General features: G+C 40.6%; 1 protein-coding gene across 1 annotated transcript in view; it reads left to right on the plus strand.

The window, feature by feature from the left end:
- The window catches only part of faf1 (Fas (TNFRSF6) associated factor 1), a 227,694-nt gene that overhangs the window by 167,378 nt on the left and 32,404 nt on the right, over positions 1-27,912 (plus strand). Inside the window, exons 16-17 of the mRNA XM_052013170.1 lie at positions 25,011-25,091; positions 27,407-27,484. Coding sequence (XP_051869130.1) covers positions 25,011-25,091; positions 27,407-27,484 — 159 coding nt within the window. The remainder of the gene's footprint in view (positions 1-25,010; positions 25,092-27,406; positions 27,485-27,912) is intronic.

Genomic DNA, 27,912 nt, shown 5'->3' on the forward strand with positions numbered 1-27,912 from the left:
ATGCAGTGCCTTATCTTGTATAAAATATTTTACTGCTCAATTCTCCCAATGTGATATCTTCTCAATCTCAAATAAATCTGCAATTCATTGAAGATGCCTTCATTTACAATAGGTGGCATTTAGTCGTATGGGTAGAATTGTTCTTCATGCTGCTAAATGCTGGTTTCTCTGTTAGCTGGGTGATTACTGCTCAGTTTGGCATTTTTAAAAGTTAAGTCAGCATTACATGAGGATCAACATCATCAGTTACTTAATCTGCACATATTGCATTGGTCGTAGAGTGCAAAATAAACTCATAGAAACTGAAGCAATTGGGTGCAAGCTTGGCTGAAGAGAATCTGTCAGAAAGGAATGCTAGAAAGGGGGAGACATGAGATGCTGATGTATTCCTGTATGCAAGAAATGTTTAGATAGAATCATTGTAGTCATACTTAAAAATAAAGTGTGGATTCAACCAATCTACCATGTGGCAATTACTGGAGTAACTGCCGATACTTTAAGTTACTGGTTGGAAGGTGGCTGGATCAGTGAAGTAACTTGTTGATTACTGAGCTGGCCATCTTTCAACCACTTGTTTGCTGGCAAGGCCAGTCCCTGATCATGCTGTTGAGACTGGAACCTTCCAGTTTTTGTGTCTGTGGGAAGCCCTGTCATTCAGCAACCCGGTTCTTCAGAGATTTTCTGGTGCAACTGCTGAATGGTGGGAGGCCTTTAACTGAGTGGGACTCTACCCATTTCTGAGATCTCTGACACTGTCTAGGCCACTGGATAGTTGTAAGTGGATTTTGTAAATGTTGTGCACCAATAATACAATAATTATAGAACTTGTGCCTAATATTTCTAAATTTTTTCTGACTTCCACTCTCTCTGTCAGATGATTGACATGGAAACTTGAGATGGCTTCTGACCTCTGGGTGGGAAGTGGAAATAGGGCCAAACCTCTTTATAATGAACAGAACAGGACGCTAATCCCTCTGCCTCCCCCTCCACCCCACCCTCCTGCACCCCCCCCCCCAAAAACAAATTATGGCTGAGAGACATCTCCAAAGGTTTTTGTGTTGATCAGATGTGAAATTATCAGCAACACACGCAAAAGTGCTGGAGGAACTCAGCAGGTCAGGCAGCATCTATGGAGAGAAATAAACAGTCGACGTTTTGGGTTGAGACCCTCCAGCATTTTGTGTGTGTTGCCCCAGATTCCAGCATCTGCAGAATCTCTTGTCTCTGAAATTATCAGCAAGTATGAGGGTAGGTCATGTGATTTTTCCTACATGTCCATGATTGAGTGACACAGAGGGCACCATTGGCTCAGTCATGTGAACTTGATCAGTAGCAGGCCTGCTGATCAAAGTGTTTATTATCATTTGCGCAAGTACATGTATGTACAGGTGCAATGGAAAAACTTGCAGCAGCATCACAGGCACATAGCATCATATAAGCAACATTCACAAGAAAAACATAAGCGTAAATTATACACAATTTTTACAAGAAAGAACACGATTAGAACAAAAAAGAACCAAGTCCATTTTAGTGCAGAGTGATCAAAGTGGTCACAGTATTTCTGAACTGTAGTGGTTAGGGTTGTGCTGGTTGGTTCAAGAACTAAATGGTTGAAGGGAAGTAGCTGTTCTTGAACCTGATGGTGTGGGACTTCAAGCTTCTGTACCTCCAGCCCCATAGTAGCCGCAAAAAGATGGCATGGCCCAGATGGTGGGGATCTTTATGATGGATGTTGCCTTCTTGAGGCAGCACCTCCTGTAGATGCTACTGATGGTGGGGAGAGATGTGCCAGTGATGTTTTGGGCTGAGTCCAGTGCTCTGTGCAGCTTCCTATGTTCCTGCGCATACTTCCTGAGCAGTGAATGCTGCAGAAACTGCAAGATAAGTGACCAGAAGACATCGAATCAGGCAACCAGGAATATATTTTTGCCCATATGGAATAAATATACAAACATCTTCATTGTGGGTGCCGTGGAAGTGGAGCAATAACATTCTAGGAGATTTTTAATAATCTGCTCAGATTGAGGCAGGTAGGAAATAACTGGTGCAAAAAGAATTAAATTCTAAGTTGTGCTCAGAACTTTTTCTTTCAGTAATATGTTTATGTAAGGGGAGCAGCATTGCTGTATCCATTTATAAGTAATAAAATAAAGATGAGTTGCAAGTGGATGGGCGTATCAACAATAACAATCTTGATGTAGGTAAAATGTTTCAAACTGGTGGGTTCTTATGAAATGTCATTAACCTATAACTCTTTGAGCTGCCTTTTTCCGTTTTTGCAGCTCATAATTAGTGCGCACTATCTTGACAACTGAAATATTAGCCACAAATAATTAGCTGTTGGAAAAAAAGTACAAATGTTAGTACAAGTGCTGAAAGGAAGAAGCAGCAGGATGAGGAAGTGTAGAATGAGAGTCAAATGTGAGAAAGGAGTATCAAGAAAAACTTATTCAGCAGGGTGGTGACTAATTTGATTATTTCATGGCATGATTTCAAAGAAGAGCAAGAGAATTCTCCCAGTGTCTTGACCAATATTATCCCTCCATTAATATTATTTAAGCAGATCTTGCCATTGTCACGTTACAATATATAGGAACTTGCAATGAGCAAATTTACTGCTGTGTTTCCTACAATGCAGATGTAATTATATTTCCAATGGCAATATTCTGCAAAGAATATTAAAGGCAATATATGAAAATTTAGATTCAGTTCTTGCTTTGAAATATATTACCACATGATGCTGAGAGAATCAACGGTGCAGCTCATAGAGCTGTTGCCTTATAGCTCTAGTGATCCAGGTTTACTCCTGGCCTTTGGTGCTCTCTGCATGGTGTTTGTCCATTCTTCTTGTGACCACGCTGCAACTCGCCTACCGCCACAACAGGTCTACAGCAGACACAATCTCACTGGTTCTCCACTCTGCTTTGGAGCACCTGGACAACTGCAAGACATGTCAGGCTACCAATTATCGATTACAGCTCGGCGTTCAACACCATCATTCCCTCAGTACTAATAACCAAGCTTCAGAACTTGGGCCTCTCTTTGCAACTTGATCCTCAACATCCTTGTAGGGAGACCACAGTCAGTGCAGATCGGCAACAACATCTCCTCCTCGCAGACCAACACAGGCAGACTGCAAGGATGCATGCTTAGCCCACTGCTGTACTCTCTCTCTACACTTATGACTGTGTGACTAAGCACAGCTCAAACACCATTTATAAATTTGCCAATGACACTACTGTTGTTGGTAGAATCTCAGAAGGCGATGAGGATGCTTACAGCAGTGAGATCGACTGGTTGAGTGTCACAACAATTTGCATTCAACGTCAGCAAGACCAAGGAACTGATTGTGGACTTCAAGAAGGCAAAGTTGGGAGAATAAACACCAGTCCTCATTGAGGGGTCGGCAGTGGAAAGAGTGAGCAGCTTCAAGTTACAAGGTAGCCAGGAAGGAGCTTAAGAATGGACTTAGGAGAGCTAGAAGGGAACATGAGAAGACTTTGGCAAGTAGGATTAAGGAAAACCCCAAGGCGTTCTACATGTATGTGAAGAATAGGAGGATGACTAGAGTGAGGGTAGGACCGATCAGGTGTAAAAGAGGAAATGTATCTGGAGTTGGAAGAGGTAGGGGAGGTCCTTAATACTTTGCTTCAGTATTCACCAGTGAGGGAGACCTTGACGTTTGTGAGGATGGCGTACAACAGGCTGATACACTAGGGCATGTCAATGTGAGGAAAGAGGATGTGCTGGAACTTTTGAAAAACATTAGGATAGTTAAGTAATGGGGGCCGGATGGGATATATCCAAGGTTATTATGGGAAGCGAGGGAAGAGATTGCCGTGCCTTTGGCATAGGTCTTTGCATCCTCACCGACCACAGGAGTAGTGCCAGATGATTGGAGGGTGGCAAATGTTGTTTCTTTGCTCAGGAAAGGGAGTAGGGAATTACAGGCCGGTGAGTCTTCAGTGGTGGGCAAGTTATTGGAGAAGATTCTTAGACAGTATTTATGGGCATTTGGAGAAGCATAGGCTGATTAGAGACAGTCGGCGTGGCTTTGTGAGAGGTAGGTTGTGCCTCACGAGCATGATTGAATTCTTTGAGGATGTGACAAAGCATATTGAAGGTAGAGCAGTGGATGTGATGTACATGGATTTTAGTAAGGCATTTTGATAAGGTTTCTCATGGAAGGCTCATTCAGAAAGTCAGGAGGCATGGGATCCAGGGAAACTTGGCTGTGTGGATTCAGATTTGCTCACCCATAGAAGACAGAGGGTGGTTGTAGATGGAGTGTATTCTGCCTGGAGGTCAGTGACCAGTGGTGCTCTGCAGGGATCTGTTCTGGGACCCCTGCTCTTTGTGACTTCTATAAATGACTTGGATGAGGGTGTGGAAGGGTGGGTTAGTAAGTTTGCTGATGATACAAAGGTTGGTGGTGGTGTGGATAATGTAGAAGCTTGCTGTAGGTTACAGCAGGACATTGATAGGATGCAAAGCTGGGCTGAGAAGTGGCAGATGAATTTCAACCCAGAAAAGTGTGAAGTGATGCACTTTAGAAGATTGAATTTGAAGGCGGTATATAAGATATCTTTGAGTCACATGTACATCGAAATGCACAGTAAAATGCATCTTTTTGCGTAGTATTCTACGGGCAGCCCGCAAGTGTAGCCACGCTTCTGGCGCCAATGTAGCATGCCCAAAATTTCCCAACCCGTACGTCTTTGGAATGTGGGAGGAAACCAGAGCACCCGGAGAAAACCCACGTAGACACGGGGAGAACGTACAAACTCCTTATAGACAGTGGCCGGAATTGTTAATGGCAGGACTCTTAGCAGTGTGGAGGAGCAGAGGGATCTTGGGGTCCACATCTATACGTTCCTCAAGGTTGCCACGCAGGTTGATAGGGTTTTTAAGAAGGTGTATGGCATGTTGGCCTTCATTAGTCAGGGTGTTGAGTTCAAGAGCCGTGAGGTAATGTTGCAACTTTATAAAACTCTCGTTAGACCACACTTGGAGTATTGTGTTCAGTTCTGGTCGCCTCATTGTTGGAAGGATGTGGATGCTTTAGAGAGGGTGCAGAGGAGGTTTACCAGGATGTTGCCTGGATTGGAGAGCATGTCTTATGAGGATAGGTTGAGTGAGCTAGGGCTTTTCTCTTTGGAGAGGCGGAGGATGATAAGTGGCATAGATTGAGTGGACCATCAGAGAATTTTTCCCAAGGCAAAAATGTCTAACACGAGGGGACGTAATTTTAAGGTGATTGGAGGAAGTTATTGGGGGGTGGGGGGAGATGCCAAAGGTAAGTTTTTTTTTAAACAGAGAGTGGTGGGTGCGTGGAATGCACTGCCAGCAGTGGTTATGGAGGCAGATACATTAGGGACTTTTAAGAGACTCTTAGGTGGGAGCATGAAAGAAAGAAAAATGGAGGGCTATGTTGGAGGAAATGGTTAGAGTAGGATAAAATGTTGGCACAACATTGTGGGTCGAAGGGCCTGTACTGTAATGTTTTATGTATGTTCTAAGTTCTTGAGTGTCAACATCTCAGAGGATCTATAGGAGATTTGGTATGTCACCAAAGACTCTCTCAAATTTCTATGATGTTCATTGGAGAGGATTCTGACTGGTTGAATCACAGCCTAGTATGGAGCATCCAATGCACAGGATCGCAAGAGGCTGCAGAGGGTTATAGACTCAGCCGGCTCCATCGTGGGCACAACCCTCCCCACCATCAAGGACTTCTTCAAGAGGTAGTGCCTCAAGGTGGCAGTATCCATCATTAAGGACCCTCGCCATCTGGGACATTCCCTCTTCTCATTACTACCATCAGGGAGGAGGTACAGGAGCCTGAAGACCCAAGCTCAATTATTCAGGAACAGCTTCTTCCCCTCAGCCATCAGATTTCTGGATGATCCATGGACACTACCTCATTATTTTTTTTTGGAATATTTATTTATTTTTGTAATTTATAGATTTCTATGTCCTTGCACTGTACTGCTGCTGCAAAACAACAAATTTCACATCTTCCTCCAGGTGCTCTGGATTCCTCCCACATCCCAAAGACATGCAGATTGGTAGGTTAATTGACTGCTGTAAATTGCCCCAAATGTATAGGGAGTGATAGAATCTAGGGAAGTGTGGAGAGAATAAAATGGGATTACTGCAAATAGGTTCTGGGTGGGTGGATAGAGAGCCGAAAGGCCTTTTTCCATGCTGTGCAGCTCTAGTACATTGAGATCTGGGAATTAAAATGCTTTCTATCTGTTTTTAGCTGCAGCAGGTGAATTTGAAGCTGAAATGATTGTTAAAATCATTGCCTTTCTCTTTACTTCCTTCATCCTGTCCTTTTTTTTTCCCTGCAAAACAAACTGTTAGATTCTCTTTTACTTTGGTAAGAAAACAAAACATTGAAAATATTTAAAATCTTTGATAAAAAGAACAGGATGCAAGTTCCATTTTCAGAGCTTTTGAAAGGAAGAACCAACAGAAAACTACAGCAGGTAATAGAGGAGGTTACATTTGTAAAGGAGACAGTATATGTTTAGTGTCAATAAAGGAGTTCCAGAAATATGTGCTATGAATGAAAGCCTAAGTAAACCAAGGAGACATACAATTGCTTTTCAATCTTTCATGTAAAAGTTAAGTCAACAAACTGATTTGTACATTAAGGAATGTAACTAAGCCATTTTCTTTCCTGTCCAGTATGATTTATTGATCTGAAAAGATCTACATTTCACCATCTTTCATTTTTCAAATAACGATTAGGGTGACAATATAAAAACCTGATCTTATAAATTATCAGATTAAATTTAAAAATGATATTGTCAAGTTACTATCATTTTCTGTAGAATCAATTATAATGTTATTGAACAAGTTACTCAGTGATTTTGAGTTTTGAAATGAAGGTTTTGCATGCATTGCAAATATAGCCAAAAACAAGCAAAAAGAAGTGCAATCTCCATTTTAATCTTAAAGAATGATTTATTTTTAATAAAACTTTGGGCTTGTATTTCCCTTGTTATGGCAATAAACCATATTAGTAGTCAGGTCAAGCGAATGCAAATTTCTCAGATTTGTATTTACGTAGAAGTACTGTATGTCACTCCAGAAAGCTTAGTTCCAAGATTTTGGCTGTTAGCAGATGATTGATACCTTCGTGTTGCATGACAGACCACAAAATGTTTAAGTTTGTCATATACAAAGCTAATGAGTAGATAGACATCGAAAGCCAAAAGTGTTAGAACTTAGCACACCTGTCTTTTGCTGGCTGAGTCTATTGCCTGAGGATTAGACTATTTTGTGGATTACAGTAACTCTTTCTGACAAGTTTGCTAGGTGGGGTTCATTTTAAAGACAGCAGCATTTGATAATATCTCTACAATGCATTCTTTTATTTCAGCTGTCAAAGGTTATTACTGTAAAAATAGTCACAGTTGCACAACTGACAAAACTTGTTGAAATTGCATTGCAACGCAACTCCACCATACAAACTTGAGCTTTTGAAAGCTAGAAATTTTAAATTACCAAGCAAATAAAAGTATGGCCATTCATTGAAAAATGCATTTATTTAAAAAAACAAATCTATCAAATGGTGACACACACCACCTTTCAATCTTCAAGCTATGCTTTTTCAGGATTTTTCTATTGAAATTGTGGGGTCAATTTACACTTGGGAAGATGGGCCTTAGTTGGTCAAGAAGGACCTGAAAATGTATTTGGTTGCATTGGTGTACTCTACTCAATGATGGTCCATTGACTCTTTCTAGAGGCAAACTACTGAGCAGCCAAACCAGCTTTATGAAAAGAAGTCTGCCTCTTTCCCAGGAATGTCAAGGTCTCATTGACTGAGTTTGACCCCTGATTTGAACTTAAGGGGTCAGATGGATAGATTGTGACACACACTTCACCCATGTCTGCAGGAATTTTCTTCAGGAGGATTTAGTAAATTGAGTTTTCTATTGTTAATCAGATGGAACAAAAGTGACATTTCTAATAGAAAAAAAACTATGGAAAGCTGCTGCCATAGCCTCCCTCTGCCTCCTTGCTGCTCAGGTCTTTGGAGGTATCCAATTGGCTAATGTTTCAGAGGCTGAAGTATTGAACTGCATCAGGTTGTCTGTTTGGTATTCACACCTCAGCTGATAAATTCAAATGTAGCCAGAAGGCAAAATTGCAGCTGTCTTTACTCCCGGAATGCTTGACAGATCGATGTACTCGCATGGTCAACCACCCAAAAAGTCAAAATTAGCTGCAAGATTTCCATCAGTATGAATATCACTTTGAATTCCTTATGTTACATTGACTGCACAGATATGTAACTTTTGAACTAGTAGTCATTGCATCTGCATTTAGTCAAATCTGCCATTTGATTCAAAAAGCCATTCTTTCGAGAGAGATTTTTTTTCACACAGAAAATGCAAAGCCTGTTGTGTGGATATTTGGCTTAATGCAAGAAACTTGTGCCATCGGGATTATTTATCAGTCCTGCAACTGTCATGGCTGGTGGGTTTTGCATAATCGCTTTTACATGAGGTCAAGGCCACAACCTGCACAGAACAGAGTTTGGGACTATCATGGAACAGCAAACATTTCACCCAAGTCTCCACAGAGCAGTGACCAATACCTTCATCGTCTTTCTCACCTTTTATCCCCCATCTAAGCTTATCATTCTAATAACCCAACACTTCTGTCACACTGGCCAACTCCATATTGAACATTCCAATTATTGTGATTTAACTGCCCAGCTTGTCACACCCATCCAAACACGATGATGATATTTTGAGACTGTTCCACAATCTGCCTCCAACTACATCCTTCCTTCCAAACCCCTTGATACTATGTATATTAATTTCATTTTTAAGTAGCTAGCTCTATTTTTCAGATCATGCCTTCTTGCTCCGCATAAATAGTTTCTCCTTTTCTATCCTGTTGAAACACCATAGAATCGTACAACACTAAAACAGGCCCTTTGGCTGTCCCTCAAATAACTATCTGTACTAGCACATGATCCATAATGTACTGTATCCAGTGACTCTTGCTGCTTCAGCTGCTTATTATTTTCTGAGAGTCTCTGCCTCCGCTACCCCCTCCTTCTAGATTGCACCCACTTCTGGGGGGGGAATACATTTTCCTCATATCCCCTCTAAATCTTTTACTCACATTAAGCCAATGCCCTTTGGTCTTAGATACCTCTGCCGTGGGGTAAAGTTCCTTCGTTTCTCAGAATTTTGTACACCTGTCTTGGGACCTCCCTCAGCCACCTCTGCTCTAAAGAAAACAATCCCAGTCTTTCCACAAGATGCAACTGCTCCATCCAGGGCAATATTCTGATGCATCTCCTCTGCACCCTCCAGTGCAGTCACATCCTTCCTATAGTGTGGTGACTAGAATTTCACACAATGTTACAGCTGTGGCCTGATCAATGTTTTATAAAGTTGTACCAAGATCTCCCTGCTCTTATACTCTTTGCCTTTGCTAATTAAGGAAAGCATCCCTTTTGCTGCCTTCACCACCAGGTCTACCTGTGCTGTCAGTTTCAGGGACCTTTGGATTTGTACACCAAGGTCCCTTTAATTTGCAATACTCCCTATGAAACTCCCATACATAATACACCCTGTTCTTATTTGATCCTCTGAAATGCATCTTGTCACATTTATCAGGATTAAATTCCATCTGTCATTGCTCTGCTCAACTTAACTTAGCAGCTGATCAATATCATTCTGTAGCCTATAACAATCTCCACACTGTTTAAAAATAGCACCAATTTTCATGCCATTACCCCTCAGTCTTCAATATTCAAAAGAGGGCAGCAAATGTTATACAATCAAACCTCTTGATATGAACTTTTGAGCCACAGTATCTTGCTGATGAGCCTGTGGAATAACCCCTCCATACATGCAATTTCCTCCTTGCAGACAGTGTCTAGAACTGACTACAGTGCTCTACATGGGGTATAACCAAAGCATTTTACAGTTGAAGCACTTTGCCTGTTGTATCCTAACTCCTTCGGGGGAAAAAAAACACTCTTTCATTCTTTCTGAATTTTTTTTAAGCTATTGACCAAGTGTTAGGCATTCGCATGCACATACACCCAGTTTTTAGTTAGTTTCAAAGTTCTAGGTAGCTGTTCAAAAAATACAAGAGCACATGAAAATAGAAGGAATAGCTCACCTGGCCCCTCAAGCCTGTCCCACTATTCAGTATGATCTTGGCTGATCTGCTCCAGGGCTCAGCTCCTTTTCTGGGTCAGTTCCCCATCGTACTCACTTCCCCAATCTTTCAAAGAGAGATCAACTATCCCTTTAAATACTTCCAATGAGCCACCCTCCACAACCTCCCACAGACAATTCCAGAGACTCATCACCACCCTCTGTGAGAAAAAATTTCCTTGCATCTTAGTATTCCTTGCATCTTAGTATTCCTTGCATCAGGAAGGAGCAAGTGTTAGAAATATTGGCATACATTAGGGTAGATAAATCCCCAGGGCCTGATGGGATCTGTCTTAAGGAATCAAGGGAGCAAATTGCTGGAGCTCTGATGTAGATTTTTGCACCTTCACTAGCCATGGGTGAGGTACCAGAAAACTGGAGAATAGCTAATATCATCTCCTTGTTTAAAAAGGGCTGTAGGGATAAGCTTGGAATCTGTAGACCTGTGAACTTTGCATTGGTGGGTGGGGAGGTGTTGTAGAAGACTGAGGAACAGGATTTGTGTTCATTTGAAATGGCAGGGACTGATTAGGAGCAGTTTGCATGGTTTTTGTGTAGAGGAGATCATGTCTTACAAATCTGAGTTTTTTTGAGGAGGTAGCCAAGGACATTGAAGGCAGAGCAGCAGACGTAGTTTGCATAGAATCTGTTAAGGGATTTGACGAAGCCCCGTGTGGCAGACTGGCCCAGAAGGTTAAGGTGCAAGGGATCCAAGGCATGTCAGCAAACTGAATCCAAAATTAGCTTGATGAGAGGAGACAGAGGTGGATGGTGTTTTTCTAACTAGAAGTCTGTAACAAGTGCGGTACCACAGGGACTGGTGCTTGGACCTTGGACATATGTACATGACATGAGTAGGTAAGTAGTCTGATTTAACAAGGTTGCAGATGACATGAAAATTGGTGGGGTCATAGATAATGAAGAAAGTTGTCCAAGGATACAAAGGGGCATAGATCAGCTGGAAAGTTGGGCTGATGGAATTTAATCAAGACAAGTATGAGGTAATGTGATCAATGGTATGCCACAGGGACCCTGTTGTTCGTCTTTTATATTAACAATTTAGATGAGAGAGTAGGTGACATGATTAAGTTTGCAGATAACACCAAAACTGGTGGTGTAGCAGACAGCAAAGAAGGCTAAGGTTACAGTAGGACCTAGATCAACTGGAAAAGTGGGTAAAGGAATGGCACATAGAATTTGACTGCAAAGTGATGCATTTTATGAAGTTGGTATTAGTTAATAGTGTCACTTGTACCGAGGCACAGTGGAAAAACTTGTCTCTCTTGTCTCGAACTTGCCGTTCATACAGATCAATTCATTACACAGTGCAGATATATTGAGTTAATACAGAGTGCATTGAGGTAGTACAGGTAAAAACAATAACAGAGTAAAGTGTCACAGCTCAAGGAAGTGCATTGCAAGTAGACAATAAGGTGCAAGGTCATAACAAGGTAGATTGAGGTCAAGAGTCCATCTCATCGTATAAGGGAACCATTCAATAGTCTTATCACAGTGGGATAGAAGCTCTCCTTGAGCCTGGTGGTATGTGCCTTCAGGCTCCTGTATCTTCTGCCTGATGGGAGAGGAGAGAATGACCAGGGTGGGTGGGGTCTTTGATTGTGCTGGCTACTTCACCAAGGCAGTGAGAGGTATAGACAGAGTTCATGGAGGGGAGGCTGGTTTCAATGACGCACTGTGCTGTGTCCACAACTCTCTGCGGTTTCTTGCGGTCCTGGGCAGAGCAGTTGCCATACCAAGCCGTGATGCATCCACATAGGATGCTTTCTATGGTGCATCAATAAAAGTTGGTGAGTGTCAAAGGGGGGACATGCCAAATTTTTTTAGCCTCTTGAGGAAGTAGAGGCGCTAGTGAGCTTTCTTGGCCGTGGCGTCTACGTGGTTGTACCAGGACAGGCTATCGGTGATGTTCACTCCTAGGAACTTGAAGTTAAACCAGAGCAGAACATAAATAATGAATGGCAGGGCCCTGGTGTGTGTTGTAGAATGAAAGACCTAGATGTACAAGTACATAGTTCTCTGAAAGTGGCATATGGCATGCTTGCTTTCATTGGTTGGGGCACTGAGTACAAAGTTGGGACTTCATGTTGCAGCTGTACAGGACATTGGTGAGACCACACTTGGAGCATTGTTTGTAGTTCTGGTTGTCACACTATAGGAAGGATGCAATTCAGCTAGAGAGAGTGCAGAAAAGATTTGTCAGGATATTACTTGGACTGGAGGGCTTGAGCTATAAGGAGAGACTGAGGCCGTTTACCTTGGAGTGAAAGAGACTGAGGGGTAAACCTTAGGGTTTATAAAATCATGAGGGGCATAAATAGGGTAGATAGTCAGTCTTTTTCCCAGGGCAGGGGAATCTAAAACAAGAGGGCATAGATTTAAGGTGAAAGGGGAATGGGGCTAACTCTGGTAGGCACCTTCGTCAGCATAGACGAGTTGGGCCAAAGGGCCTGGTTCCATACAGTATCTCTTTATGGCTCTAATGCACTTTGGGAAGTCATTCTGGCAGGACGTAGAATAAATGGCAAGGACCTTAAGAGCATTGATAAAAAGGGGGACCTTGGGCTGCGAGTCGACAGTTCTCTGAAAAGGAAGACGTCAGTGAATAGTTAGTGAAGGTGGTGTCTGGTACATTTGTCTTCATAGGCTGAGGTATTGAGTATAAGAATTGGGACATCATGTTGCAGCGGTACAAAGCATTGGTTAGGCTTCATTTAGAGTATTGTGTATAGTTCTGGTTGCTATACTACAGGAAGGGTGTGGTAGTAATAGAGAGCAGAAGAGATTCATTTGGATGTTGCTTGGAATGGAGAACTGTAGTTATAAGGAGAGTTTGAATAGGCTGGGTTTATTCTCACTGAATTGGAGGAGACTAAAGAGTGACCTTAGAGGTTTATAAAATTATGAGGGGCACAGATAGGATGAATAGTCAATTTTTTTGTTCCCAGGGCAGGGGAGCCTAGAACTAGAGGGCAGGTTTAAGGAGAGAAATTTAAAGGTGATCTGAGAGGTAAGTTTTTCACATTAGAGATTGGTGATTATCTGGAACAGGCTTCCAGAGGAGGTGGTAAAAGCAGATATAACTACAATGTTTAAAAGGCATTTGGACAGGTACTTTGGAAAGGTGTAGAGGGATACTGGCCTAATGCAGGCAAATGGGATTAGCATAGATTATAGCGAGATAGGCCAAAAGGGCCATTTTGTGCTCTATGATTGTACATTATTGCCCCTTTGTAAGTCTGTCCCCTTGTTTGAGACTCCCATTAATGGAAACATCTCAACATGTGCACTGTCATGCACCTTCAGGTCTTGTATGTTTCAATAAGATCACCTCTGAAAGTCCAAAGAATTTAGATCCAACTTCTTTAGCCACTCATGATAGGACTTCCTCATCGCAGGAATTAGCATTGTGAATCTCTTTTGGACTGCCTCCTCGGGTTTTCTTGTAGCAGATTTTTCTACTTCCTTCACACAGGTTATGATATCACTTTTTTAATTTGAAATCTATTTGACACAGTTTTGTTCAGCCACTTACTCTTTGTCCACTTTTTGATCCCCTGCTCCCATCTGGACTTACTGTACCACCCATCTTAACATTATCTGCTTTCTTGGATGCACAACTCTCAGTTGTCATTAATAAATGTGATGAGAAAAACTAAGGCCTGAGTACTGATACCGGAGAAATCTACTGGTCACAACTCCCAATTCTGAATACATGCTCTGTCTCATTTCTTCCAGACAATTATAAGGTTTGAGGGTTATCTTTAACTTAGAAATTGAAAATTAATTTGGTGCAAATGCTAGACATTTGAAAGAAAACAAAGTTATGGAAATACTCAGCAGGTTGGGCAACATCAGTGGAGAGAGAATTGGAATTAATGTTTCAGGTTGATTTTTCATCAGACCTGGGAACAGTTAGAAATAAAGTTTTAAGTTGCAGAGAGCGCGGGAAATGGTGGAGAGAGCTAAAGGAACAATATCTGTGAAATGGTGAAGACTAGGGGAAGTTTAAATGACACAAATGGTGGTGGGAGAGAGCTCTGTTTCTCTTCCCAGAGATGCTGCCTGAGCTCCTAGGTATTCCTGTGTTTGCGTCTGTTCAGTCGCCAGGGTGACAGGGAGCTTCCGGTTGCCTGTCACTTTAATACTGTATCCCACTGCCACTTTGAATTCCCTGTCTTTGGCTTCCTACATCATTTGTAGTGATGCTTACTTTTGAGGGAAAACAGCTCATCGTATACATATTATGGTTTTTGGAGCTCAAAATTGAATTGAGCCATTTTAGATAGTCATTCCAGTCACTTACACCATTTTCAGTTGGGTTTTTTTTTTGCCTCCTCTTCTGGAATTATAGATTTTATTTGTTTCTTCCCATTTAAACCTTTAGATGTTTTATCCACTAGCCTCTACAGCATTCTTTCATCTATCCTAGTCTTCAGCCTATCGCGTTTGTTTTCTGCCTCTCTAAAGCAGAGGTTTTCAACCTGTGGTCCGTGGACCCCTGGGGGTTCATGGTGGGTTGCCAGGGGGTCCGCGAGCAAGCCAAGAAAAAAAATGGAAAAGCGACCTGTTACAAAGATGCAGCTTGCTTGCTTGCTCCAGTTTTCCACTATTCAGAAAATCGGCCATATCTATTCTGTCTGTTATAGGTGAGAATCCTAGAGACTTAGACGGTGTTCCCTTCTGGTAAGCTGCCACTTAATATTCGATTTGTGTAGTCAGAGTAGTCAGTAGTGTTCACTACTTCTATTCTGTTGTGCACTGTAGTGCTAGCAAGACTGAGTGACGTTGTTGGTGTGCCTTAATAATATTGCTTACTTACCATGCATTTACGCCACAGTGACGTCACTCTTAAATGAAAAGTGCGCAGACGTGTAAATTTTAGATTAGTTTTGATAATTTTATCACTACTAGTAATTAAACTGTCCAGCATGTATTGCTGAGTTATGGAGAAGTTTCTGAAGAGAAAAACTGACCAGAAACCGGAAGATTCTGATGACGAAGGGGATAAGGGTGACTGAAAGAGAAAACAACGCAAGTACGATCCAGAATACATTTCATATGGCTTCATCGCAGTGGGGACAAATGCAGACCAACCTCTCTGTGTTGTGTGTTTGCAAACACTGTCCAACGATGCAATGAAACCAGCGAAATTGAAGCGCCATTTAACAACAGTGCATCCAGATATTGCCAGTAAGCCGAAGGAATATTTTGAGCGGCAAAAGGAGCTGTACCTCAAGCAGAAAGGCAAAATGACAGCCTGCGCCATTGTAAATGAGGAGGCTCTTCGCGCACCATATTTGGTAGCATTACAAATAGCACGTTCCAGAAGGCCTCACACAATTGGAGAAGAGCTTATACTGCCTGCAGCAGTAAATATGTGTGAATTTGTACTGAGAAAAGAATCCAGTCAAAAACTAAAAGCCATTCCACTGTCTGATAACACAGTAAGCAGAAGAATTGGCGATATGGTTGAAGATATACAGAGCCAGCTGATAGCATGTCTTCAGCAAGTCAGATTTGCGATTCAGCTCGATGAAAGTACTGATGTTGCCAGTGCTGCTCAGTTGTTGATTTGTGTTCGATATTGCTGGGAAGGAGAGGCTTTGGAAGACTTTTTGTTTTGCAAGGCGCTCCCAGGGCGTACAACCGGTGAAGAACTTTTCCATGTGCTTGACACTTTTTTTTGTACAATCGGCATTGGAGTACGCACGGATGGTGCTGCCGCAATGACGGGACGGAAGTCGGGTCTCGTCGCACGAGTGAAAGAAGTAGCTCCACATGTAGCAGCAACCCACTGCATGATTCACCGTGAGGCTTTGGCTGCAAAGGATATGGATGAAAATCTTGCAGATGTGTTTTCCACATACATTAAAATCGTTAACTTTATCAAAGCCAGGCTGCTCAATCATCGTTTGTTTGAAAACCTATGCCATTAAATGGAAGCCGAGCATAAGCATTTGTTGCTACATACAGAAGTCAGATGGCTGTCACGAGGCCACGTTGTGCAGCGTGTATATGAATTGCGAGATGAACTGCTCATTTTTCTAAATGAGCATAACGGATCATTGGCACAGTTCTTGACAGATGAGACGTGGGTTGCCAGATTAGCTTATCTTGCAGATATTTTCAACAGCTTAAATCTATCATTGCAAGGACCTGGCTCAAATGTTCTGAAAACGCATGACAAAATCAATGCCTTCCAGAAAAAACTCCGTATCTGGAATGGAAGATGCAAGCAAGGTGTCTATGATATGCTTCCGTTGCTGGCTGACTTTCTGACAGTGAACGAGACTAAGACAGAGGCCATTGCGAGCATCGTTTTGAACCATATTCAACCGCTGTCACATTATTTCCATGAGTATTTCGGCGACGATGACATGAGCATGTTTGATTGGATTCGAAATCTGTTTGAATGCATGCTTACTGATTTAACTGGACGTGAACAAGAAGAATTGGCTGAACTGTCATCTGACAGGACTTTGCGCTTGCAGTTCAACCGAATGTCACTGTTGTCGTTCTGGATAGCATGTTCCCAGGAGTATCCACTGCTGTCCGGCAAAGCCGTCAATGTTCTGTTACCATTTGCAACCACTTGTGCGAAATAGCATTTTCTGCAGTCAGTGCCGTGAAAACCAAATACAGATCAAGACTGAATATTGAGGATGACATACGCGTATGTTTGTCGCACATACCACCATGTTTGGACAAACTCTGCAGTGCAAAACAGGCACAACCTTCACATTGAACTGAACACTGAAAGACACTGCTGGTAATTATCGATGATTGAAATAGTCACTATTTCAATAGGGCCTATGTGCAGTAATTTAAGTGTTGTATGCATGAATTATTGATTGTTTGATTTTGTGGGCTTTGGGGGTCCACCATCTAACAAGGACATGTTCTGGGGGTCCGCAGCATGAAAAAGGTTGAAAACCACTGCCCTAAAGAACACAAAATAGAAGCAGGAATAGGCCACCTGTCATTCAGTACAATCATGGCTGATCTATGCTGGCCTCAACTCCTCTTCCGTGTCAGTTCCCCAGTTCTCTATTCCTTGATCTTTGAAATATTTATCTATCTCCACCTTAAGTATCTCAAATGATCTTGCCTATATCACCCTTGGTGCAGAGAATTCCCACTAAGAGAAGAAATTTCTGCTCACCTCACCTCAGCCTCTTATTTTGTAGCTATATCCCCTTGTTCGTAACTCTAACATGAGTGAAAATGTCTCAACATCTACCCTGCTTCCTTAGGATCTTGTATGTTTGAATAATGTCACCCCTCATCCTTCTAAACTCCTAGGAATACAAACTCAAACTACCTAGCCTCCTTATAAGACAATCCTTTGCCAGTTTCTCTCCACTTAGATAATCTGCCTTTTGATTTCTCTGATCAAAGTGCATGACCTTGCACTTGCCCACATTAAACTCCATTTGCCAATCTTTTGCCAACTCACTCACTCAGTCTCTCTATATTCCATTGCAGGATCAAGTAATCTTATCAGAACATGCTCTTCCACCTATTTTCATATCATTGGCAAATTTGGAAGCCTCACATACTTTTTCTTCCTCCAGGTCATTGATGTAAAGAGTGAACAATTGTGGGCCAAGAACTGATCTGTACAGTACTCCACTGGTTACCTCCTTCCAGTCTGAAAAGGAACCATTTATTCCAACTCTTTTCTATGTGACAGTCAGTTTTCAATCCATTCTAACATGCTTCTTCCAATACAGAGGTCTCTTAATTTATGAATTAGCCTCTTGTGTGGCACCTTGTCAAATGCCTTTTGGAAATCTAAATACATTACATCTACACTTTCCCCTCTATTAACTCTCCCTATCACAACCTCGCCTTTCTTAACTTGTCTTATTTCTAATTTTTCCAGTTCTGATTGTAGGTCATCATCATGAAAGGTTAACTCTGTTTCTCTCTCCACAGATGCTGCTTGATCTGTTTCATATTTCCAGCATTTTCCCTTTTATTTTCCTTAACTTAGTGTGCTTTAATTTTCATTGATAATCTCATGCAGAGAGCCTTATTGAATGGCTTCTAGAAATCTATATAGATAACATCTATAGGCATTCATTTATCCATCCTTTTAGTAACCTCCTCAAAAAAAAGGTCCATTAAATTAGACAGCTATGACTTTTCACATATCTAATCCTGAACCTGTCTGTTTATCATAAACTTGTCCAGCCAGTCAGTGATTCTCCTTTGATGACACATTCCGGTATCTTTCTCACAACTGATGTTAGTTTGACAGTTTGGACGTTATGCATCTTGACCTCCCACCCTTCTTAAATCATAGTGACACTTTACAATTCAGTGGCATAATTCCAAAATCAAGAGGGCTTTGGAAGTTTATGACACAAGTTATATGTAATTTCCTAAGCACCACTTTTTCAAATCACTGAAGTGGAAACCATCCAGTGTTGGAGATTTGTTTACCTTAAGTCTCATTACATTTTCCATTAACTTTTTTCTATTTGTATTATATCTATTAAGTTCCTTCCCTTGATTTATTTCTATCCTTTGCATTACAATTATTTTGTTCTCTTCCCCAACTGTGAAGACAGATGCAAAGTATTAACTTAATATGTTTTTCATTTCCATTAACATTCCTGCTTTTTGTTGTGAACTTGTAATGTCGAGAAATAATTTCAAGTCAAATGACTAGTTATCGATTCTGTGGGACTTCTTATTGCTTTACTTGAGACCAGTAAGTTTGTGTTTTGTTTTACTGTGGACAAGATTTTTTAATACTGAAACTGATAGAATTACAATATTTTCAATTCTCAGGTGATTACTATTGCCAGGATTGTGGAAAGAATGAGCAGAGTTTGCATATACATTTCCGGCCTAGGGTGTGTCTGATAAAGTCAGGTGATATAATGAACCAATGCAAGTGAAAAGCTTCAGCAAGTTAAATAAATATGTTTATAAAGCAATTATGAGGTGTGGAACATTTGGAAAAATTATTCAAATCTATGAGTTTTTTGTACAATTGTATTTTAAGGCCCTGCTAAGCTGAAGAAAAACTCTTATGCAAGTCATAGTATTGGACTTTTGTCATTGCTTTCATTAGGAATACAACAATTCATTGTCAATATTCGATTCATATTCAAGAATAACACTTTAGTGACCCATACTGGGAAATCTAAAAACTTCATATTGGATTAATTTTACTTCATTTTGAATGGCTCTTTATTCCATTTGGTTAATAATTTAGAGTTAATCAGATGATGTTTCACTTTGGTTATTAATTGAAATCCTTTGTCAATTTTAAAAGGTTTATCTGTGAAGCATTGCTTATTGTGGCTCTGATAATTCTACTAACAGTAGAATATTCTTACTCAAGTAGTGTGATTTTTGAATTATAGTCATGCATGATATTTTACATTAGTTGACTTTTATAATTTTCAGCTTTGTCTTTATAAACTATTGCTCTTTGCAATGCACTGCCAAAATTCTCCAATTCTGTCTGTTTTTATTGCTATTTGAGTGCCCTTTCTTTTAGGGGTGGGAGGGTTAGGAAGTTTAACAGGACACCAGCTCCAGACCTCTAGCAGTGCCACACTGTAATCAAGTCACAAGGCAATAGTGACTTACGATGAATCATCTTTGAATGACTTTAAATTATTTTTGAAGTATCATTGAAAGGGTTGGAAACTTTCTGAAGTAAAACAGAAGGTGCTAGAAATGCTCAGCATATTAGGTGAGAAACAATGTTACATCTCACATTGATCTTGGTACTCTCTGGATGGACGATCTTGTTTATCCTATTTTCCTATTTAAAATTAATGTGAGAAAAGTTTGTTTATCCATTTGGTTACATTGTTTAGCAAATCTTTTTAAACATGTAAGTGTGGCGACTCATCGTCTAGTCGGGCGAACCGGCTCGGCAGTCGGGTCGCGCGGTGTCGGAGCGACGAGGCCCAAGATGGCGGCGGGCCTCGTCTTTCCGAGCGACGGGGAGAACCCGCGCGCGGGAAAGTCCTGATGACGTAGGACTTACGTCATTGCCGGTTTTTTGGGCGGGAGTTTTTCTCCCTTAAAGGGCCCGCACAAGGCGGGAAAATAAACCAGTTCTGTTTGGCAATCCTCCGAGTAGAGTCTTGTTTTATTCCGCGGTAGCAACCACTACATAAGCATAAAATCCAACCTTTTGTAGGCTTTGCTCTGATTCATTTAATTGTTTCTGGGGGAGACTACCATTTCCAACACATTTCAATCCAGCTCTGCTGCTTTCTACATATGAAATGTTCCTAGTTTTTCCATCACATTGAACTAACTTGAATTGCATTCTTAACAAGAAATGTATCTAATCCAATTCTAATATTATTCATTGCCCTTGGTTTACAGTTTTATCTCTGAAACTTGTCTTATTTGATGCTTATAGTTTACAACTCAAAGTAAGATCAAAATATGAAATTCAATGACCTTCATTTGGGTTAAAACTGTAATTATGGTGTAGTTTAAAATGAAGGTTAAAGCAGATGGTAATATATATAGAACTGGAGCTTTAGACGCTTGAATGACTCACTGGTTCAGTGTAATTACTGTGATTCATGGGATGTTTGTTTTGCAAGAGATGAATGGAATTGATCTTAAATTGTTTCGACTTGCCACTGCACCTGATTTGAAATATCTGGGTTGCATACTGTCAGTTATGGTAAGCTATCAAGATTAAATGTGTCACTAGCTCGGGTGAAACAATTTTGAAATTAATGTGTATAGTTCACACTTGACAGCTGATCAAAATTGCAGTTTACATATTGAAATGGTTTCATAATCTGTTTGTAAACCTGTTATTGTTGTCTGATGTCTTTTGGGGAATAGTTTGTCATGAGGAATTTTCTCTTCACATAATGAACAGAGAACATTCATTGCAATTCACTGCTGTTTTTCACAAAATACACTATTGGTATCATTTACTAGATGCAAATTTTCATGGTCCTTTTTTCTTAAGTTTGTAAACTAGAATCTTATAATAAATAAAAACCAACATTTCTCAATGATAGATATTGATTTCAAGGTCAGATTACAAATCATGGAAGCTATGATTTTGAATTCTTTATCATTTTAATTCCATGAAAAGAATTTTGGAGTAGTTATCCTTTTAAATAGTTTTGTTTTTTTAGCAATGTATTCTGAAATAAATGCAAAATATCATCAAAGTGAAAGTTGATTCAAATGTTGGAGACCAAGGCATTAATTTATTTTCCAAAATGTCAAAAACATTAGAAAATACCATTACTTATCTTGGTTATATATGGGCATATCATATTTATTATATTGAGCAGTTGCTGGCCACAACCGCATGTCAGATTTGTCTGGCATACAGACAACTCACTGATTATGAACTGGGAGATAAAAGTAAAGTGCATATTGATATACAGATTTAATAGATGGAGAAGGATGTTAGGAATTCTGCAATTTGTGAAGTGCTGACCCACTAATATCAAGTAATGTACCAGTATTGTTATTCTGTATCATAACATAAGGACATCTAGTAACCTGAGAGTTTTAAAATAACTTTGTTACTCTATGTTTGAGATATCTGAGAGAAAGAATGACCTGTAGTTCATACCTAGCCTCATCTCGTCATTTTCCCAGTCTGTCTTTGAAAGATTGGAGACACATGTACAGACATCTCTAAAAGACACTTGTACAGCCACCTCCAAAGGGTGCAACGAGTTAGAACATGGATTGTTACTTGCCTGGATTGAGGTGTTGTACAAAACCAAATGGGTCACCTAGTGCTGACCCTGGGAGCAGATTCAGAATGGCAAAGGCAATCCCAGCCCAGTTGTTCTTACAAAGTACACTCACAAATATCTAGAAATTGGTGTCCAAGTTAGAAGAGGCATTCTGTAAGCAAATTATAGACTGACATGGTCACAATCACAGAAGTACATCTTTCAGCCATTGGTATTGGTTTATTATTGTCACTTGTACCGAGTTACAGTGAAAAACTTGTCTTGCATACCATTCATACAGATCAATTCATTACACGGTGCACTGAGGTAGTACAGGGTAAAAGCAATAACAGAATACAGAGTAAAGTGTCACAGCTACAGAAGAAGTACACTGCAGGTAGGCAATAAGGTGCAAGGTCATAACAAGGTAGATTGTGACCTCAAGAGTCCATCTAATCATATAAGGGAACCATTCAATAGTCTTATCACAGTGGGATAGAAGCTGTCCTTGAGCCTGGTGGTATGTGCCCTCAGGCTCCTGTATCTTCTGCCTGATAGGAGAGGGGAGAAGAGAGAATGACCTGGGTGGGTGGGGTCTTTGATTATGCCGGCTGCTTCACCAAGGCAGCAAGAGGTATAGACAGAGTCCATGAAGGGGAGCCTGGTTTCTGTGATGTGCTGGGCTGTGTCCACAACTCTCTGCAGTTTCTTGCGGTCCCGGGCAGAGCAGTTGCCATACCAAGCTGTGATGCATCCAGATAGGATGCTTTCTATGGTTCTGTTGTCCTAGATTCTGTGTATCTCCTGCTCATCAGCAAAACAGACCCACCAGTGGTGGTTGCAGAGAGAGAAGGCTCTGAGAGACCTAAAGATAGAATCACTTAGGTTAAACACCGGCAAGGAAAATGCTTCCTAATTACCACCTATTATTCTCTGCCAGTGATGAATCAGTACTTCTCAGTGTTGGGGAGAGAAAACAGAGTAGAAAAGGCATGCTCGAGGTGGGCAACTTCATTGTCCACCACTGGGTGGCTCTGATGTACCCTCAAGAACATATCTGACTTGGTTCTGAAGGACATGGATGCCAGACTCTGTGTGCAGCAGATAGTGAGTGAGCCAACAGGATAGATAAATTTACTCGACTTCATTCATAATGATCTAACTGTTGTTGAGGCATCTGAATGTAATGATAGAGTCAAGGAGTTGTACAACACAGAAACAGGCTCTTTGCCCCGTTGGGTCCATGCTGACCTTTTTGCCCATCTATACTAATCCCATTTGCCCAAGATCTGTGTGCTTCTATGCCTTGCCTATTTAAGTGCTTGTCTAAACATCTCTTAAGCATAGTGATTGTACCTGACTCGTCCACCTTCTTTAGCAACAAGTTTCAGATATCAATCACATTCTTGTGTGGGGAAGATAAACGCTTTCCCTTCAAATTCCTTTTAAAACTCCTTACTCTCACCTGAAGTCTGTGCCGTCTTGTTATTGATGCACAGACCATGGGGAAAAGATTCTATCTACCCAGTTAATGTCTCTTATTTTGTATATCTCTATCAGGTCATGCCTCACCTGCCTTCGCTCCAAGGAAATCAAGCCCAGCTTATCCAATCTTTCCCCACAACTAAGGTCCTATAATTCAGGCAACGTCTTGGTAAATCTCCTCTGCACTCTCTCCAGCAAAAGCACATCCTTCCTCTGGCGTGATGACCAGAACTGCACACAGTACTCCCAAGTGCTGTGTAACCAGTATTTTCTAAAATTGCAGCATGATGCCAACTTTTATATTCTATGTCCTGACCTTTGAAGGCAAGCATCCCATATGCTGCCACCTCCAACGCAGAGTACCTTGGGACCAGCGATTACTAGCACAGAGGTTCAGGTCTTCCTCCTTTTGCTCAGACATTACAAAATTTCACCCAGTTAAGTCCGTGAACCCAGAAGTTCCAAGTGTAACTGCTCCTTTCAAATATATGATCAGGTCTTGTATGGTCCCCTTTATAGAAGGCTGAAATTTCAGTTTATTAATTTACAGGGTGTACAATCCAAGCCTGAGTCAACTCTCCTTGTAATCTAGCCCTTGCAATTACGATATAATTCTGGTAAAAATATAGCCTGTCTCTCCAACACCATCGGCTCTCAATGAACACATGCAATCACTATTGATAGCTTAAAACAATAATATTACCTGCCCATTATTCCTATTTTCTGCTTCCTTCTGCTTGGTTAATTTTTTGAATGGGTTAATTCCATGAGCTTCAACTCTACCAAATAGTCTTTTAGGAAGGATTTTATCAAATGCATTCTGAAAGTTCATATAAATTACATTTCCCATCCACTACCTTTATCAATTCCTCAAAAAAAATGCAGTCAGTTTTGATAGACACGACCAAACCTTTATGGTCGTATACATCTACAGTGTCTCCGGTTAGATGAAGATTTTCAAGTATTCAGTCATTCATTCTTTAGTTATAGACTGATTACCAATTTCTTTGCAATAGATGTTAGTTTAGCTAATACATAATTCCTTAGTTTCCTCCTTTTAAATCACAATGACATGTACAGTTGTTCCATATCAAGGAAACTTGGAAGATTATCGTTGGAACATCTGCATTGTTCTCACCACCTTTCTTTAAAGTCCTTGAATAGAATCATATTGGGATTTGATATTCTTTGCCATTACTTTTCTTAATTACTGATATTTTTCTTATTAACTTTGGCCAATTCCCATCTTATATTGAATATTAGTGTCCTGTTATTGCCTAGCATGTTATCCTCTTCTCTCATTACAGATCTAAAAGTTCTTAGACAGCAAATGCAATATTGATTTCATACAAGAAAGAACAATTGTGCTATTTTGACCATATCAATTAGTAGTGAGTTTTCTACAATATATTACGTTGTCTTTGAAACTAAATATTTCTAATCATTTAAAAACTTCTGATGGCAAATAAAGATTAAAAGGCTCACAAATGACAGTGTACAACAGGGCCATCTTGTGAATCCAATAAATGCTTTAAACCAAACTACAATTAGTTATCGATTAATTTTATTCACCACTTATTTTCTCTTATGTTTCTTTTATAAGGATGAACGTGAAGCAAGAGAGAAAGTAAAACGAGAACAAGATGAAGCATACAGAGTTTCTCTGGAAGCAGACCGGGCTAAGGTTTGTTCAATTTTGTAAGACTTACAAATTTGTAGATGACACCAAAATTGGTGTTATAGTAGACATTGAAGAAGGTTGTCTAAGGTTACAACAGGATATGGGTCAACTTTTCATCACCTGAGGCATTGAGTATGAGAGCTGGGGCATCATATTACAGTTGTTCCATACGTTGGTTGGGCCACACTTGGAGTATTGTATGCAGTTCTGGTCACCGCACACAAAAGTATGTGATTAAGCTAGAAAGGGTACAAGAAAAAATTCACAAGGCTGTTACGTGGACTGGAGGGTTTCAGTTATCAGAACAGATTAGGTCAGGTAAACCTGTTTTTCCTGTAGTGAAGGAGGCTGAGAGGTAACATGATAGTGTTATGTAAGATCATGAGAGACATAGGGCCAGTGTCTGTTTTCCATGGTAGGGGTGTCTAAAACTAGAGGGCATAGCTTTAAGGTGTAAGGGAGGAGGTTTAAAGGGGATCTGAGGGGTAAATTTTTCACACAAAAACTAGTTGGTATCTGGAATGAGCTGCCAGAGGAGTTGGTGGAGGCAGGAACAGTAACAACATTTACGAGGCATCTTGACAGGTACTTGAATGAGCAGCACATACAGGGATGTGGAATTAATGCCAGGAAGTGGGATTTTTCGAGGTGGGCATGATGGTCAGCATAGACATGGTGGGCCGAAGGGCCTATTTCTATGCTGTACAAATCTGACTTTTTATTCTCATAATGATATGTGGTATGTTTTTTTTCATCTTTAAGACCATCAATTTTCTTTTTAAAATGATGGTCAGGTTGATCCCCTAACTTCCATAATCTCTTTTAGCTCTACAACCCTTCAGTATTTGTTTCATTCGTGATTTTAATTGCTGCACCCTTAGTAACTAGTAAAGTGTCATAGAGAAATGCAGCACAGCAACAGGCCCGTCACCCCATCTGTGCTGATACCAAGCACACACTTTTACACTAATCATACCCTGCCCCACTTTGTTCTCCCCTCACTCTTATCTCCCCCCCCGATTCTATCCCTTGCCTACACACGGGGGAAATTTACAGTGGCCAACCTGCATGTATTTAGGATGTGGGAGGAAACCAGAGCTCCCCGGAGAAATCCGTGGGATCCCTGGGTGAACATTCAAACTCCACACAAACAGCCCAAGAGGTCAGACTCAAACTCAGTCACTGGAGCTGTGAGGCGTCAACTCTAAGGTGCCTTTGGAACTCCCCCCTATTCTTGCCCCCCCCCCCCCCCCCCATGAAATTCTCTGCCTCTGTACCTTTCCCATCCCAGGTGCTTATTAAAACTCAGTTCTTTGGTTGAACACACATTTTTTCCCAATACTGGGCTTTTTGTCAGTTTTTGTTTGGTACACATCATAAAAATACTATAGAAATTCAAATTGTTCTTGCCTTAACTTTAATGGAAATTTCGTGATATTTGGGATATCTCAGAAAAATGATGTATTTAAGAGGCCCAACTGACTGAATTTTGTGGGGAATTGCCGTCAGTTTTGCCACACAAAAACCTGTGTGAAAGCTGAAGTCCTGAATTTCTTGGCAGCTGTTCTCTGGCAACTTTGCCATTGGGCACCTCATGAAATCCTGTGGTGGAACCCCATAGTGACAGCAATTCTCCAGCACTTAACACTGGCACAAGGAGGAGTTGTGTTGATTCAAAGGAGAAGAGTGGGTACAAGGGATTAAGTAAGTGTTCATATTTAGGTTTATTCAATAGTTGGAGTTTATTTGAATATTTATATAGTTTTAAGTGTTCCAGGTTTTGATATTTTGAGAGCTGAACTTGCATTCTGTGTGGGATTGCTGGCATTGCCCCCCCCCCCCCCCCCCCCCCAAAATCTGACTGTTGTGCTGCCTTAAATGGCAGTTTTCCCATTTTAATTTGTGTTTCAACTGTTTTAGCAGCTTGTTTACTTTTTAAATGTTTTTGGATGTTAATTACATTCAGAAACTTTCCTAATATATGTAAGGAAAACCTACCACAGCACAAGGTCCTTTGCTGGAGTTAGTGCCAGCTTCACCCAGCATGTTCTCAACAGGGAATGAGCATAAATGTAAGTGGGAGCTTAAGGCTTGCAGTGGCTTGTTACTTTCCACAAAATTCAGCCTTTTATCTTTTTGTATAAGAAATATTTACATTAAGTAAATCAATGCTATTAAAGGATTTCTATACATTTTAAAATATTTCTTAAATTAGGAGTACAATTTGATGAACTAAAATGGTCTTCAACTTTTTTCGAAATTGCATTAATTTATTTTTAATTCAATGTGTTTAAATTCGAAATGTATTTGTTCTTTAGAGAGAAGCACAAGAAAGAGAAATAGCAGAGCAGGTGCGTCAAGAACAGATTCGAAAAGAACAGGAGGAAGAACGAGAGGTAAGCGTGTATGAATTGAATCTCTTTGCATGTGTGTTCTGAGCATATTGTACATATCAATTTCATTTCCAACCAGCAACTTCAGTCTCTGTTATATAGCAATGGGATCTGCATCACATCACTGCTTTCACCTGCATGTTCGTGCTTCTGGTTCCAACCATGGCTGAGTGGCAGCATTCTTTTCTTCAGGATTAGATGTTGTAGTTTTAAGTTTCACCCCAGTGTCTTGACCACATTATCTACCCTGATGCTCCATTACTGCCAGTATACCCCATACTGAATATATGTAAGTACCTCTACCTTTCTCTCCATGTAACTCATTAATACCTATCATTTTGACTAAATGTTTCATCATCTGCTTGTGTAGGATAACCTAAATTTTATTTGATTCCCTTGTGAAGTGCCCTGAAGGACTATCTCCAGAAAAC

Source organism: Pristis pectinata, chromosome 3 (assembly GCF_009764475.1).
Source record: "Pristis pectinata isolate sPriPec2 chromosome 3, sPriPec2.1.pri, whole genome shotgun sequence".
In the NCBI taxonomy this organism is placed as follows: domain Eukaryota; kingdom Metazoa; phylum Chordata; class Chondrichthyes; order Rhinopristiformes; family Pristidae; genus Pristis; species Pristis pectinata.